Source organism: Solanum tuberosum, unplaced genomic scaffold (genome assembly GCF_000226075.1).
Source record: "Solanum tuberosum cultivar DM 1-3 516 R44 unplaced genomic scaffold, SolTub_3.0 scf00268, whole genome shotgun sequence".
NCBI classification, from domain to species: domain Eukaryota; kingdom Viridiplantae; phylum Streptophyta; class Magnoliopsida; order Solanales; family Solanaceae; genus Solanum; species Solanum tuberosum.
In genome coordinates, this window is record NW_006239190.1 from 352,751 (window position 1) to 370,423 (window position 17,673).

The window sequence follows — 17,673 nt, forward strand, 5'->3', positions numbered from 1 at the left end:
ATAAATTTTTATAATTTTTTAAATTATAATTTTCCATATTATTTTAAATACAAATAAAATCATAAAATTAATTAATTTTAATTTTTTTTTTTTGGCGCCTAACTAACGTCTTTCCCGTCTGAATTGTGAAGCATCGTCTCTGTTGGCGAAAGTTTGCCACCGTTTCTTCTCTTTAAAAAACTCAACTCCGATGGCTTTTTCTCCTCACTATTATTCTTCTTCTCCGTTTCACTGCAATTATAGTTTCTTCTTTATTTCGCTTAAAATTATCATTATCAGGGCTCCTCTGCCAGATAATTGATCTGCAACAATGCCTCCCAAACGATGTTCGTTTTAATTTATTCATTTTTTTTGTTTATTAATTCAACATATATAGATAGAATAGGTGGTAACATGTTTTTGAATTTGGTGCAGCGGTTCGTATTGATGCAAAGAACAAGAGGAAGATGGAAGAAATGAAAGAGGAACCTTCTTCTGCAGCAGTATCGCAGCAGAAAAGAAGGATGCCCGCGAAACTATTGCCCCTCCAGCCTGCCCTCCAGAAATTTTGTCCTACCCCGTCCTCCTTCAACTTCAACAGCCAGCAGCAGATGCAGCCCCCTACCGAACCTGATAATGTGGAAGTACTTTTGAAGAGGCCCTTCACTTCCTTCACTGCCTTATTAACTGAAGAAGATGATGATTGTGTCGTCCCTGGTTCTATCAGACGCATGTATGATTGTGTGGATCAAGTTATCGAATCACACGTATGTTACACCCTTATTCATTTATTTCTATCATTTTGAACAAAATTTTATGTACTCATTTGCGCTATTGGTGAACATTGTTTGATGTGATGCAGAGTGGTCAAGTGAAAAACATGTTGGTTGATGTTTATATGAGACACTTCAATAGTATTTCAAGCGCGGCAAACAGGGATGCAGGGAAAAAATTGGTAGAGAAAGAGGAAGAATTAAGGCAGGCGAAGATGAGAATAATGGAATTGGAGAAGAAGGTAAACCTGTTAACTAACCATAGTCGAAAGTTGCAAAACAGAGTTACGAGTCTTGATGTGAGGTGTGCAGTGCTGGACTCTCGCCTTTATGCAGTGCATCGCTTAGAGGCACAAATGAAGCAGGAGTCGGTTGAGTCCTCTCATGTTGATCCTCATGTGGTGGTGCTGCCACCACCAAGTATGGTGGAGCCACCACCAAGTGTGGGTGGAACCTGTTATGTATGCCGCGGAAATGCCGCTACTATTATTTGGCCTTGTGGCCATTTTCGTGTTTGTGCATCATGTGCTTTTCATCTCCGTGCTTGCCCTGATTGTAATACTCCCAAGAATACTGTAGGCTAGAAATTATCAGTATAAAGAGAAAAACAGAGTATTCTTATTTTTTGATGTATAATAGTGTACTTATTTTGCTACTACTATGTATTGGAAGATTGAAGACTATTAATATATGTTTTGTTTCAGAGTTATGGTGGAGATTTTTTATTGAATCAGTTTCTTTTTTTTTGTTTCCCATTCTATATTCAGTAGCCGCATTGAAACTGATCCAAGTTCTAGCCACATAGGACCCCACCCATTCGGAGGGAAAGCAATCAGATGGGGAAATAAAGTTGTCTAATTGGAAAATGTTAACATTTTCTATTATCCATGGTTCAGAAAATTTGATAATGGTGAACCATTGTCTATTGGCCTTGTTTAGAATCAATAATAAAATTAATACAGAATCAATGCAGTAAAAAATCCATTGCCATCACTGAAGGTTAAGCAACTGCAATTCTGGAAACTGTATTTTGTATGATTCGCAAAGTTATTGTCTGTTCATGCCCAGACTCTTTTTCTTGGTACGAGGTCCGATGTCTTTACCTGATCTATTTTAGAAGCTACAATGAAATCATTCAAGCTCAAACCTCCTGCAATTAGAGTGTACCATTATGATCATTAAAGAAGTCCAACACAAGTAAAAGAGACGGGGAGGGGAATAAGATGTTAAGTTTGGTAAGAAACTTAATTTGCCAAGTGTTTTACCCATTTTTGCTGCAAGTCAGTACGATTATCACTTAGAACACGCTACAGATGAATTTGCAAACAACGCTAGAGATAACGACTAAAGAAGGGTGGGGGAGGAGAGGAGCGACTGAGGAATTGTACTCACCAATGGAAGGAGTCCACAGCTCAGCATGAACTTGATTAGACTGCTCTAATTGATGAAGAGTGGGGAGGTGCCCTGTGCCTTCCACCACCTTGCCTATTCTATTGATCAGTTCAACCCCACAATCGAAGTCTTTTAATTTCCATGTGCATTGTAGTTTAAGCACCCCATCTTCATTTGCTAATCTCCAGCCAACAACCTGCAGCCATATGGATCAGAGAACAAACTGAAGAACGAATTTGGCGCTATAACTTGCATGCTTTTCGTTTATCCACAACACAGTGTATGCTATGTTATCCAATTCAACCTATTAAAGATCTTAGGTTTTACTTGATTAAACCACAGTTCTCACCAGTGGTGGAGTCAAGATTTTCTTTAAGACGATTCGAAATATGAAAGGTAAACACACGAAGAAGTCAAAGGGGGTTGAACATCTCCTATTTATACATAAAAAATAATTTCAACCATATATAAATAGTGTAATTTTCTGTCAAAGGGGGTTCAGCACTACCTGGCTCCGCCCCTGGTTCTTTGCTGACAGAACCAGGTTTACATGAAGCCAACATTACAGTAATTCACGCAGTCAAACCACCGACAGCCATTTATCTATTATTACCTTCTGAATTTCCACCTTCCCAATGTAGTTACATCAAAGGGTATTCTGTTAGAAGAAAAATTACAGTAGCTTGGGCTCTAGCTTGTCATGTTATGATTTTTTTCTAATTTCAAGAATTTCCAGGGGAAACCATACTCCTCAAGTCCTGCCTCCTGACTAAATGATTTGAAAATTTGAAATTCTTCTCGTGAATGTTATAAATCGCCACGCATCGAAAATCCTAGCTATGAAACAGGAAGAGATATACTAGGCTACATTCTCTTCTCTCAATTGATAGTCACTGATTGTTGAAGAGAGTATAACCTTGTGAAATCATCCGAAGAGTAAGCACGAAATATTCAACTGAAGAACTTCAATTAAAAGACTTCACCCACTTAAACTCGTATGACATTTTCTATTCTTACTTTCAAAATGCTTACCACAAATAATTTTATTTTATACAAAGTAAACAACTTCACAACTTTCAACAATTTAAGTGGATTAAGCATTCAAATATGAAAGACGTTTTCCTGTCAAATAAACTTCCCAACCAGAGACATTGAAAAATTTCTTTTTTTCCATCACTAATGTAATACTACTACATAATTATTGTGCCTAATCAAACAGCCCTGTTTCAATTTATTTAGTGTCTTACTTCCTTCATTAGTTTGTGATACTAACTCTCTAAGTTAATTCCTTAAGGAATCGTTTGGTGTGATGTATAAAGTATAATAATCTCAGATCACGTATGGTAGGAAGTATCTTGGATTTTTATCTCATCATTTTTGTCGTAATGGTGAGATAGCTTATCCCGAAATAACTTGTTCCTATCCATACACCCCTAGATCACAAAGAAAGGGAATACCACAAGATTAAAAAGTCTCTTTTGTTTTACTAAACTTCGTGCCTCTTCTAACTAGAAAGTTTAATATGTACTCTAAGTGGCCTATATTTTCATCCAATCAACAAATTAACTAGAGAAAAATGAAGAAAATACTGAGAGCAGGCATAAGTACAAGGACAGAAACGAAAGGGTGCGTTCGATTAGGCTTCAAGGAGGGGAGCGGGGTGGAACGAGTAATTGGTATATCTAACCTTGAATAAAAGCTGTTTAGCTTCAAATTCCGACAAGGGAGTCTGATTGGGAGAGATATCAGTGCATTCCTGATTAGCAAGGGACAGAGCAGAGGCAGCTGGGATGAGAATTTTGTGCTCCGTATCAGAAAAACCCAAAACCTTATCACCGAATTTACTCTCTACTTCAGCTGGAAATGGGTCTCTCGCCCCAAAATCACCCAATAAGTCTGTATTGCAACGTATTCTTGTGCAAATTCGAGATTGACTGGTCTGGAGATTGGGAGTAACAAAGTTAGGTTTGCGTGAAGGGAGAGAAGAAACTGAAATTGGTGGAGAAAAACAAAGATAAGTTGCAGCAGCCATCTGAGAAAGAGAGAGGAGTTCACTGCTCTGCTCTGCTCTTAGTAGAGACGGTAGAGAGGATATGTGTGGTGATTTTATCACTAGTGTTTTGAAGGAACCGGTCGGTTCGAAAATTGGGATCCGGTTCACAAGACTTAAGCGGTTTAGTTCCGGATTTCGTGTCCTACGCGGCAAATTGCAGGCCGTATATCTACAATCTACCTGGACAACCACAGATTTTTGTTGTAGAATTAAATCGTTTATTTCAATCGGGGCGAACCTTGAATGGTCAGATAAATAGCCTTTGTCAGAAATTTTTTACGAGTATATATGTTAAATATTAATATTTTTGATATATACTAATTGTTGAAAAATCTTGATATACTAAAAAAAAGTTAGCCCAATGGTTAAAGCTGTTCAAAGTCGCCTCAAGGGACTAAGGTGTTTTGTTGACAAGCAAGATTTATTATTCTGATTTCAATCAATATTTTGGAATTTGAATGCACATGTCTACATAGTTCATTTGCTTCGTAGATTTCCCGGGGTGGAGAGAATTAGGAAAGAAGAATATGAAACTGGTAAAGAACAAATATGGATTTATACTCCAGAAATTTCGATGAAAGTCGTATTACAGCAATCATAGTTTTACATGAATGATTAATATTTATGAAATTGAAGAATATAAGAATCTTAATACCCTACAACTGCCTTCTTAGTAACTGTACATGAACTCAACACCCAAAAGCTAATTGAAAAGTTGAAAACCTTGGGTTGGTAGTGTTGCTTGATGCTACAATGAAAATGGCTTGGTGTACACATCAAATGGCTCATTTGCTGTCAATTGTGGCTCCTGAAACAAAAGATGAGAACAACAATTTCGACATCAAAATATTGATTCGAAATAACTAGACATTTATGTTTCAAACAATTGAATTAAACGAACATATTCGTTTGGCAAAAGGTACCTGTCTCATTCCAACCCCAGCACTTCCTCCGGTAATCAGCATTGTCAGAAGAGATGTCACAATGCCACCTCCTACACCATTATCAGAACTGCGAATGGCAGATCTCATTGCATTTAGAATACCTCCATATGTAGTTCCTTTTCCTTGCTCGATTGCTTGGATGAAGGAAAAGGTCATCGCACCAGTTGAAGTGACCTTGGACAAATTCTGCCATCAATCAGAAGGTTCATTTAATCGGCTTAGTTAGATGGATTTAGTCGGATAAATTTCAATATCCCGGATTCAAAATTAAAGAGGATGCAGGAATTTTACATCTGTATCAGCAGAGGTTTGATCATCATCACAACCGCTGAAGGATATGACCTCTCCCCCACTTGTTCCTTTCCATGCTCCTGATCGAGGACGATGATCTTCCCATACATAACGTCCAGTCCTGTAACCAAAGGACATCAAATATCATATAATAGGTATTAAATGATCTTGAAAAGGTTACACTGAGAGCAACAACAACAACAACATACTCAGTATAGTCCCACAAGTGAGGACTAGAGAGGGTAGAGGGTAGAGAGGTTGTTTCTCAGAGACACAATCTAGCACAAGGCAGAAAAAGAACGTAGTGCTACAGACCTGTCCATCCTACAAAGAAATGGTAGATCAAGCATAGTACCACTGTGACAAGCATCTATAATAGCATGAAGCTTAGCTCCACGCGGAAGAGGCCTAACAAGTGTTGCATTAATTTCATCATCAACAATCATTCCTTGAGTTTCAAAATCCAAGGGGCAAAGTGTTTCATCGAACCCGTCAACTTCATCTCCAGTGTAATTCCTTTGTTGTGAACCATGACCAGAATAATGAAACACCAGAGAATCCCCTGCCTGACAACCTTGCACAAGCCAGTACATTGCCATTCTTATATTATGTTTTGTCGGAATTCTGTATGGATCTCTCTCTTCTTCTGAAAGTATACTTCCACAGGGAAATGGACATTTCAGAGTTAGGACTAGTTAATAGTGAGTCTGTCTGTATTACTATATAACATGAGAACATGCAATGGTATATAATTAAAACAAAAAAATTATTGATCTAGATCCTCACTCCTCATCACATCTCCTCCCAAAAATTAACACAGAATCAAACTAAAAGGGGATAAATGACATAGCCTTTATGAATTGTTCACGAGACACCAAACATCAGAGCAAAAAGTAACACTCAGCCACCACGTACAAGAATGCACGAAGTTTTCAAGATTTTAAAACAAGGAAAGATAGGAGACTTCTATGTCAGGGTTGTTCTTTATAGAATTTTTTTTCGTTTGGAGCTGTATCAATTCGCTCTATATCAGTATCAGTGTATCAATTCACTTTGTATTTTTTCGCTTTGATACTGAGCGAATCAATACAAAACGAACAGATAAAGAGAGAATCCATACACAGCATCACGAGTTTTTTACAGTCTTGGGGAAGCCTGTACAGTGTTTTCAGATTGTAAAGTCATGATGCGAAGTAGCAAACGTGATAAGCTTATTTTTTCATTAATGATGGAGTTATGCGTAGTAGTTAAGTATACTGCTTGTTCCAGCATTTTCATCTCACATCCATATTACATCAACACACTCCTTTGGAGAAAGCTGTTATTGTCACATAAAGGTGTGAAGAAGAAAATAAAGGGCATATTGAGTATACCTTTTAAGAAATTATTTTATTTAATGTTATTCCCTCTGTCTCTTCAAGTTATTCCTCCTGTCTTTCTTATGCAATACTGTTTGATTAATCACAGTTTTAGAAGTTAATTTGACTTACTTATAATTAAATTGTAGCTAAAAGTTACTCCTAGCTGATAAAGAAAATACCAGTACATTATTGTTTAAATACGATTTGTTAAATAAAACATAGTCTCTAAATATCATACTAGCTTAAGCTGAACAATGGCAACCCAAGATTTGGCTTTAGTAAGAGCTCAGTGGTAATATTTGTCTACAAAACTAGTACTGAAAAGATTTGATAACACAAAGAACCAAACTAAAGCAAAAATTGATAATGAAGCATACAAAAAGTTCATATGAGAAGAACCAAGACAAAAGTTTTTGTACAAGGAGAAAAACCATGGACGAGGAAATATACTTACAATATTAGTTGGTTTTTTGACATTTAAAAGTCATTGCAGTCGTTCAAATAACAAATAAAAAACATAAAATTAGGGGTGGCAATTGGGCAGATTGGATTAAATTTGGACGGATCAAGACTCAATCCAATTTAAATTTACTTGGGTCAAAATGAGTTAGGTATATAACAGGTCAAGACCCAATTTTTAGAATCCCTCTAATAGCTGGAGGTCATAAAGTGATCAATGTAATTTAATCTCTCTCGATAAAAAAGGGGCACACAAAGCATAATCAATTGAAAACTACCTCAGAATTACAAGTCAAAGTCAAGATGAGACGAGTTAAAATTGATCGAAAAGAGTTTTTAAGTATATGAGAATATATATATACCAGTAAGCATGAGAATTGAGTCTTGAGGAAAGTTGAATCGATTAGTGAGCAAGAACTTCATACATTTAGCATCATTAATACATCCCTTCAGTTCATTCCTCGTATTCTTATACGAAATCCCTACAATCACAGCTCTCTTTCGTGACGATGAATTTTGACCGGAACTACTCGAGTGGTGATTATAAGTAGACGGAGCAGGAGCAGGGGCCGGAGGCGGATAGTAGTGGTTATTGTAAGCGGAAGGCGGTGTTGGCGGAGCAGTGCGAGGATCAGCAATTAGTGTGACGGCTCTGCAGATGGCGCAGCGAATGGACTTTGCACCTGGTGGGAGTTGTAAGGGGGTGTGGCACTTAGAACAATTGACAAGCATCATCATTTTTTTTTTCCCTTCTACTTTCAATTAATTAGATAATTGAAAATGGTGATGCTTTTTATGAATTAATAATGGATTGGTGGGTGAAAGAAAAAGAGTGAATCTATTTATACAGAAAAAAAAAAAATGAAGTGAAAAAGAGAAGGGGGAGTTGGTAAGAAGGAGAATGGAAGAGGAAACGAAGGCTCCGTGTTGACTTTCATGCAGACTGCTGCTCTACTCTGATGGATGGCTACCCATAATTAATTGATAATTTGAAAAAATACTCTCAAATTATTTGAAATAACTTACCTTTATCCTCGTTTGTTGTTTGTATTTAAAAATAAATAAATAGGGAAAATGACTTGATATATTCCTAATTACAAAAGTAACTCATATATATTTCTATCATGATAATAATGACTCATATATATTCCTATAACTACAAAAAGGAAAAAATAATATTAATTTTTTTTAGTTTTAAAAAAATATGTACTTGATCTTCCCACACATAAATCATTTTTGACTTTTTTTTTAATTATTATTTGAGTTTTTAATTCTTATTTTTTTTTTCGTTCATTCTTTAGTGTAAAAATAAGAGGAAAAAAAGAAAGAAATGTAAATGGAAAAAATTGAAAATTAATAGTTGAAAAAAATTAATTTTTTCAGCTATACTTAAATTTAATTTTCCTATCTATAAAAAAATATATTGAAGCACCTATAATAAATCTTACAAGAAAATAAATTTGATCATCAAAATAATAAATTCAAATTATTCTATGGATAAAAATAGTCAAAAGAAAAAAAATATGTGAGAAGGATCACATGTACTCTTACATGGATTTGTTTTTTAAATTATTTTTTCACCTTCGTAAGAAGAAAAGGATATATGTTAACCATTTGTGTAACAATAAGAATATATATATATGAGTCACTTTCATAATAAATAGTATATCAACTCTAAATAGCAAAATTGGGGATATATCAAACCTTTTTCTCCTTAAAATATCTTTTTAAATTTATTTTTAAGCCATAAATACCCTTTTATAGTTAGTCTTACTATTAGAGCTTATATGACAGTCCTACCGGACAAAAAAAAAGGATCAAAATTGCCTTTAAATTATTGAAAATTACTCATCCTATCAACAAGTGATCTTACCTAACATATTTTTGTCCAAGTATCATAAGGTATATATAAATTTATAACTCTTCTATTTTAACTTGGTATGAGCACGAGTACGCAACACAACTTATTCTATTAGAAATAATTTTTTTATAGTACTTAAAATAAAAATTATTTTCTAAAAATAGTATAATTTCTGCATTTAGAGAAAGAAGATCGGATATATTTGAATCAAAAGACGTTTATTTTATTTTATTTTGTATTATTATGCGGTTTTCATTTTAATTTATGTGACATATTTTGACTTAACGAAGATTTTTAGTAAGTGCCATCTTTTACTATATGCAACTTAACTTGAGGTTTCGATATTTAGCAACTTACAAATAGTCTTACTGTATTTGTATGCTAAAGTTCGTTTCATAAAATTTGGGATAATTTTAAACTCGAACTTGATTTGTGATTGTTTAAAAGTATATCTTAATTTTAAATTAAGCTTTCTTTTCTCAATACTTGAGTTCAGTTGAAATTGAAATATTTTAATTGAACGTATAATTTTAATTATTTTTTCTTAACATCGGCATAAAATAATAATTATTATATTAAACCCATCCAAAACCTCACCAAAAGAAAATGATTCTGATAGTTCGAGGACAATTTTGTTCCTTTTTTTGTCATGTTGGACTTTCATGTCAACAATCTAAATGGCTTATGTGGATATCCGTTAATCGTAAGCAGTGTTTTAAAAGACTCTATTGGGACTCGCCTCGGGGCAGGGCTCTAGCAAAACACCTCAAGACTCAAGTGTAACTCAGTTTTGTAAGATTTACGCTCTAAGCGTCCACTTGTACACCCTAAGCACGCTCAACCCAATGCTCGGGACTCATCTAACAAATCTTACACAAATTATGTGTTAAATTTTATAGTTAACATTGTCGATCCTCATAATTCTTGAATAAATGAATACTCAATAGTTTTTTAATCTATAGAAATAAAAAATTGAGAGTAACTCAAATAACAAGTTGAAGTATCACATATTTACTATTTGGTAACACTGTGAGGGTGATTATATATTGCGTAATATTTCTTTTTAAAAATACGTAGCGAAATTTTACTTTTTCACTTATCATTGATCTCCTCATGATTAGACCATGTCCCTGAGATTTGAAAAAGAAAGGTGCATTTAGCGGTTCATGTTTTTTGTCATCTGCCTAAAAATTATCATATTTTATTTAGTTATTTGAAATTAATTTTTTTTCTTGACAGAGTGATGTTTTTATTATAATACTTATAAGTTTTATTGATTATTTTCTTAAGGGGAACTTTCGCAAATAACCACTATAATAAACTTAATTATGCTCCATAACTATAGTTTGCATATTTATGGGTTGTAGCTACAGTTTAAGCTGCCTCGTTTGTATAATTCACGGGTTTGTATAATTCGCAGGTTTGTATAATTCGTAGGCACATTTGTATAATTCAGTTATTTTTGTATAAACTCAAAATAATGAATTTATACAATTACAAACATCAGAAGTGTAAAAAATTATACAAATTATATTATACAAATTCTGAATCATACAAAAATTATACAAATTATATTATACAAATTCCGAATTATATAAACATGCGAATTATATAAAACTAAAAAGCTGAGTCGCATAATTATAGCTAAAAGTAGGTCGCGAATTGTAATTAATACAAACTATAGCTATGTTAACAAATTAACTAGTATATGTTTGCTTAAACACGTAATTTTCGCCTTTCTGTGGGGGAGGGGGGTAAATTGTACAATATGCTAATAATATATTTTTAGAAATAATGATTCTTCTATTATTAGAAAGGTAAGATATTAGATTATTTATATTTGTATAATGATGTTAGAAGTTTCATTTTCAAATTATTGATGTATTTTTTTTTATAATTTTGTGCTGTTATATTATTATATTATATATTGTAAATTAAAAATTTAAAAATCTATAGGGCTTACGCCCCTCGTCTCGAGGTGTATGCCTTGCCCTATGCTAAGTAAATCACCCCGCCTCACGCCTCCTGCATTTTAAAATAGTGATCTAAGAATATTTGTACGTGGTCTAAAAAATAGACGGCAAGGGTACTTTTAATACCAAAAACAAATAAAGGATAAATATGAGCTATTTTTAATAGTTCGATGATATTTTTGACCATTTTATTTAAAAAATAATTTTTTTTAAAAAAATATAATGGCCACCATATTATACCTACGTACATAATCATATTTTTGTTGGGTTTTAAAGGTGTGAATAGGAAATGAAGGGTTGTGACTTTGCAGAAGGGTTGTCACCTTTATGAAAGGTTGTGTCTTTTCTAAAGGGTTGTGACCGTTTGAAAGGTTGTGCCTTTTCGTAAAGGTTGTGACCTTTCTGAAATGTTGTCTTTTTTTCCCCCAAAGAGTTGTGACCTTTACCCTTTGTTGGCTATAAATAGAGAGGCTTTCTCTCATTTTTCTGCATCGAATTCTTCCCTGCTTTTGCATACATTTCTTACAAAATAAAATCGATCGATCGTGTCTGTGTGTGTAATTTGTTGTTGTCATTTGAGTTCGTTGAAATTATCAAAGTCTAAGGTACCGCTACTTCTTTAATGGTTAATCCGTTTTATCTTGGGAAGAATTAATCTGCAACCTAGGGTACTTGAGGGGATTAAATTTCTTAAGGACACACAGTGAGTTTTATGGACTTAGATAGTTCTTTTCTTTTTCTTTTCATATTTTATTATTTCTGGTTTGCTAATCTGAATACAGGAGATAACAAGCTTAAGAAATTTAATATTGATGGTATTTTCTGTGTTCTTTTTGTTGAAAAAAAGATAGAATTATTTTATCATATGATAAAGGAGATTTGGGATGAATTAGTGCTACTTTAATGTGTTTGAGTATATTTTCTGTAGTAAGTTTTCCTTGGATGGGTAAAATTATTTTTATTTTCTTCCCAAGTGCATTGAAGCAACGCACCCCTTCAATTTTCTTTTCAATGAGAAAAGTTATTTTGTGAATAAATGTTGAGATATGCATTTTAATTTGTTTTCCTATATACTTGGTTCTATATGACTATGAGAAGAATTAAATGAACAGATGTTGTCTCCTAACAATATTTCAACGTGAGTTTAGTTTTTCGTTGAAATTCAATGTCTTCTAAGGAAAATTGGAATATGATGGAAACTGAGAAAAGAAAAAAAAAAGCAAGAAAAGTGACTTGCATGGAATCATTGCTGACAGATAAAATATGATTCAATGAGAGTAAAAATCAGGTTCTATCTTTATTTCTCGTGATTATTATTTTCTTTTTTCTATCCTATATAAGTTATGAGATTTATTTCATAAATGTTAGGATAGATGGTCATTATGTGATGATCTCAGAATATGTCTTTATTATTATTAATATGTAATTTGTTTAATGGATGAAAATAAAAAACTTTTGTAGTTTTCTACTCTATGTGAAATTTGATTGTGTTTGACTTTTGGAGACTAAAATCTTCTGATTTTTTTTTACTCCTTTGATTCAAAGAATATAGAAACTTCACCAATTTATTAAATACATTATTTGAATGAATATTTTGACTTGAAGAGTACAAAATCTTCGTCAGGAATATTAAGGCTAAATGATTTGAAAAAAGATAAAATCTTCATCGTTAGCTAGAAACAGTGTTGTATTTGAGGTTTCTGGAGATCAAAACCTTTTTTGGTACTACTCTGTCTGAATGTGAAACTGATTTGAAGAATATTAAAACTTCATTAGAATTCAAAGTTCATTCGGTTAACGATTAGAAGAATATAAAAATTTCATCGTTAAACTAGAAACAAATTATACAAAGATTGAATCTTTATTTTAGTATTCTAAATACTAAGTGGTCTGTCCAATTGTGACAGAAAGTGGAAAAAATACTAGTGACATAAAATTAGTGATTTGGGTAAACGACCTAACATCAGTTACTTCCATCCATTTGGGTGCAAGTGTTTTGTTCACAACAATGGCAAAGACAATATCAGTAAGTTTGATGCACGAAGCGATGACGGTATATTTCTTGGTTACTTAAACTCTAGTAGATCTTATCGAGTCTTTAATAAGCGTACTTTACATATTGAAGAATCCTTCATGTTATTTTTGATGATTCTAAATAAATCTGTTGAGACAAGAATAAATACTGATGATAAAGAAAGTCAACTTTCTACACCAATCAAAAGGGAGCCTAGTAGTACTGAACAATCGACTACAGAAGAACCTTCCATAGGTCCTATAGTCGAAACTGTCCCAAATGAATGGAGAAGTGAACCAGATTATCCAAGAAAATTTATTATCAGAATTCAAGTGAAGGTATAAAAACTCGAGCATCAAGAAGAAATGAGACACATGTTGCACTTATCTCTCAATTAGTGTGTGCAAGTGTGTTCGGTTCCAGTCTTCCCCTAAAGAATCTCATCTAACGGCGGTAAAGCGTATTCTTCGTTACTTAGTTGGAACTACTTCCGTTGGTTTATGGTATCCAAAAGAGAAAAATTTCTTTTTTGAAGGATTTTCTAACGCTGACTATGCAGGTGATAAGGACGACAGGAAAAGTACAAGTGGTACATGTCAAATTTTGGGAAAATCATTAATTTCCCGGAACAGCAAAAAATAAGGCTTTGTTTCTCTCTCGACTACAGGGGCTGAATACATTGCCATTGATCAATGATGTGCTCAAATTATGTGGATGGTTCATCAATTAAGTGATTATGATTTATCCTTCAAACCTATCAAAATTATGTGTGATAATTCTAGCGCCATTTGTTTGTCAAAAAATTATGTGCATCATTCTCGAGCTAAACATATTGACATAAAACATCATTTTATTTGAGATCATGTTTTAAACGGAGATATTGAAATTTCTTTTATTAGCACTGATTTTCAACTAGGTGATATTTTTACAAAACCTCGTTTGAAGGAAAGATTTTGTTTTCTCTGAAAATCTTTAAATATAATTGAGAATCCGTTAATTTGTTAAAATTATTGTGTGCATTAATTGTTTGCTGCGTCCTCGTTGATTTCTGCGTGGTTTTTGTTTTTGAACTACTTTTGCTTTGAGCATGTGGCTCATTTTAAGACTCTTCGCTGCTTAGTATTTTTGTTGAAACTCTTTATTCTTTCTTTTTTGCTGATGTCAAAGGGGGAGAGTTAACAATCAAGGATATCTTAATTATCATTATGCTATCAGTATTAATATCGGTGATTCTCTCTATTGATTCAAATGTCTCTATTGAGATGATCGCTGGTTGTATGAATATTTATCTGCACAGCAAAGAAAAACTCTTCCATATCCTCAGGGGGAGTGTGTTGAGAACTCAGCACCACTAGTCAACCACAGTCTGCTACATTCATGGGGAGAAAATCAACTCTCAGATATACAAGTCAACTATAACAGGGAAGTACCTCTACTATATGTTGTCATCATAAAAAAAGGGAGATTGTTAGAGTAAAGTTTTAATGAAAAACAACCTATTTCCTTGCAGGGCAAACGTATCATCAAAAAAGAAAAGAATCAATCATGGATCTCCATAAATCAAGTGAAGATTACCAATCAAGGATTTTGATTGATAAACAATCAATCAAGGATCCATGTAGAGATCCTCAGAATACACAGATCACGAAAGACACTAATCAAGGAAGGTGAATATCTCGACAGCTAGCAATGAAGAATACAACGGCTATATTGCAATCAACAATCAAGGAAAGTTGAAGATGCCAAGTCTACAATTAATCAAGGAAGCTGAATATTCAAAGATAAACTGAAGAACACAATGGCTACAATCTACAGTCAATCAAGGAAGCTATAACAACTCTAATCAATAAGGCAATCAAGGAAGCTGAACAAGAATCAAGACTAAAAATCAGTCTTGAGCTTTATTCTTGGAAAATTAGGATCACTTGCCTTCTTTTCCAAGGATCAAATCTCTTGGGTTGCTATCTCTTCACTGAAAAGATTCGAGACTTCAAACACTATAAATAAAGGCTTGATTGACAAAAAGGAATGTACAACAAGTCTGGAATCATCTCACATTCCCTTCTCTATTATTATCAAGCATTGTATTACCTAGTTCTATTGTGTAAACAAAAAAGAGAGGAGAGATAAATATTGTTGGTAAGGTTTTGTATCAAAACAAAAAGAGAGTGAAACAAACACTGAGTGTAAACTGTTTACACTCATCCCTGTACTCACACCAAAAGTTCAACAGCTTGAAGAGAACACCCTTGCAACCCAAGGGGACTAGACGTAAGATCCACATTGGATCCTAACCAGTATAAAAATGTCTTGTGTCAAGTTTACTTTTCAGTTTTTTGATTAACTCTTATCTGCTATCAGTAGTCGACTAAGTTTCACCTTAAGTCAACTACTCTTAAGGAAAAATTGAAAAATAGCAATTCACCCCCCCCCTCCCCCTTCTCTCTTGCACTTTCAAAACAAAGTCATTGATGATGGTTCAACGTTGTCAAAATATTATTTATGGTTCATTCTCATGATAAGACAATGTTCAGTAACAAGGATAAAGTAATTAGGTCTTTTTAATGATTTCTAAATTTGATACAGGGTATATCAAATGGTGTATCTACGGGATAACACATTTAGAAATCACCTATGTAAGTGTGAAGTGTAAGCCGCTTCAAGGAGAATCCAGTAAGGCCAGTTCTCTATGCATTTATAAACCAAGACATGTTTATGGCTGAAACGAACAAAACAATGAGAACCAAAAACAGTTCAAGGGTTGATTGTGTGACTTATGTTGTCTAGGTATACACCAAAACTCGACAGTTTAAAGATATCAAATCTACCGATTGACCGAGTATATCCGATATATGTTCACTATGGAAAGTTCAAAGGGAAACCCACTTATCCAGATGCAATCAATCCTTAGTTACGAGTCACACAGTTTTTATTGCAAATGTTTTAACAATAGCCATTCCCTATTCATGTGGGGGATTGTTGGGTTTTAAAGGTGTGAACAGGAAATGAAGGGTTGTGACATTGCCGAAGGGTTGTGACCTTTATGAAAGGTTATATCTTTTCTAAATGGTTGTGACCGTTTGAAAGGTTGTGCCTTTTCCAAAAGGTTGTGACCTTTCTGAAAGGTTGTCTTTTTTTTCCAAAGAGTTGTGACGTTTACCCTTTGTTGACTATAAAATAAAGAGGCTTTCTCTCATTTATCTGCATTGAATTCTTCCCTGCTTTTGCATACATTCCTTACAAAATAAAATTGATCGACCGTGTCTGTGTGTGTGATTTGTTGCTGTCATTTTGAGTTCGTTGAAATTATCGAAGTCTGAGGTACCGCTACTTCTTTAATGGTTAATCCATTTTATCTTGGGAGGAATTAATCTGCAACCTCAGATACTTGAGGGGATTAAATTAAGGACACACAGTGGGTTCTGTGGACTCGGATAGTTCTTTTCTTTTTCTTTTCATCTTTTATTATTTCTGGTTTGTAAAATCTGAATACAGGAGATAACAAATTTTAGTCTATACATCCACCTAATCAATTTTTTTCAACCATATTTATACACTATAGACTATAGTGTATAAATAAGATTGCGCGCATATATATATAAAAAAATCTTTTCAATTGACGAGGCATAAAGTTAAAGAAAAATAGGAAATCTTTGAAAATTTATAGTCTCAGGAACATTAGACATTCGTTAGACTATAAGTCATTTATTAAGGATAAAAAATAACTTTTAAACCAAGTGTCTCACATAAATTAGAACGAATACAATATTAAATAATGCATCAACCTTATATAAAAGTGTATTCAAGAGATGTTTATACACACTTTTACTGTAGTAATTTTATAAAAATATCATACAAAAATTGAGTTTCATCTCCTACAAACAAATACCCAAACTCTAGCTTAAATGAGTCATATCTTCATTGAATAACCTGAAGTTTTAATCATAACTTCGTAATGATATTCTAAATATATTTCAATCATCAATTTGTCAAAAAATTTTAATATATCACAAAATTCGTTTGTGAGTTCAAACTATTAAAATCTCAATAATAAGACTTCTATTAATTTTGTACTTCGATTCACCTAACAATAGTTAAATCTTCAATGATGATAAACATGATTATCAGTTACTATACAAGAAGCCACTAATAAAAAATCAGCTAATTATAATATTATTGGAGATGACATAATTAATCGGACAGGGAAGTGTCTTTATTAGGCTGATACCAGATGTCAATATCGGTGCAATATTCTTTTTTACAGACACAGTTGGATTTTAGGAACGAATCTACGGTTCATCGAAAAAAATTATATTGTATATATTATATATATATTTTTTTAATGATTTTGAATCTCCTTGAACACAAGATTAGAAGTTGACTTGAAATTTATTGTTCCAAATTCACTTAAAATTCCAAGTTCAAATCTCAATCACCCACTGCGTACCTATCAGTGAGGTGGACCAATATAGGTAGGTGAGGGTGCACGTGCACCCGTTAACTTCGAAAAAAATCATTTATATAGATGTATATCTATCTTGAGAAACTGACAAAAACTAAATATAAGTTACAG

The 17,673-nt window shown here is 33.4% G+C and overlaps 2 protein-coding genes across 2 annotated transcripts; both read right to left on the reverse strand.

The window, feature by feature from the left end:
• Window positions 1-1,602: 1,602 nt before the first annotated feature.
• LOC102595361 (putative pterin-4-alpha-carbinolamine dehydratase) lies at window positions 1,603-4,247 on the reverse strand. Its single transcript, XM_006358118.2, has 3 exons — window positions 3,832-4,247; window positions 2,145-2,340; window positions 1,603-1,902 (listed from the first exon to the last, which is right to left on the reverse strand). The coding sequence occupies exons 1-3, from the start codon at window positions 4,174-4,176 to the stop codon at window positions 1,811-1,813; spliced, it is 633 nt and encodes a 210-aa protein (XP_006358180.1). The 5' UTR covers window positions 4,177-4,247; the 3' UTR covers window positions 1,603-1,810.
• Window positions 4,248-4,725: 478 nt separating this feature from the next.
• On the reverse strand, window positions 4,726-8,191 carry LOC102595692 (metacaspase-1-like). Its single transcript, XM_006358119.2, has 5 exons — window positions 7,615-8,191; window positions 5,748-6,078; window positions 5,433-5,553; window positions 5,121-5,327; window positions 4,726-5,005 (listed from the first exon to the last, which is right to left on the reverse strand). The coding sequence occupies exons 1-5, from the start codon at window positions 7,988-7,990 to the stop codon at window positions 4,946-4,948; spliced, it is 1,095 nt and encodes a 364-aa protein (XP_006358181.1). The 5' UTR covers window positions 7,991-8,191; the 3' UTR covers window positions 4,726-4,945.
• Between the last annotated feature and the right edge of the window lie 9,482 nt (window positions 8,192-17,673).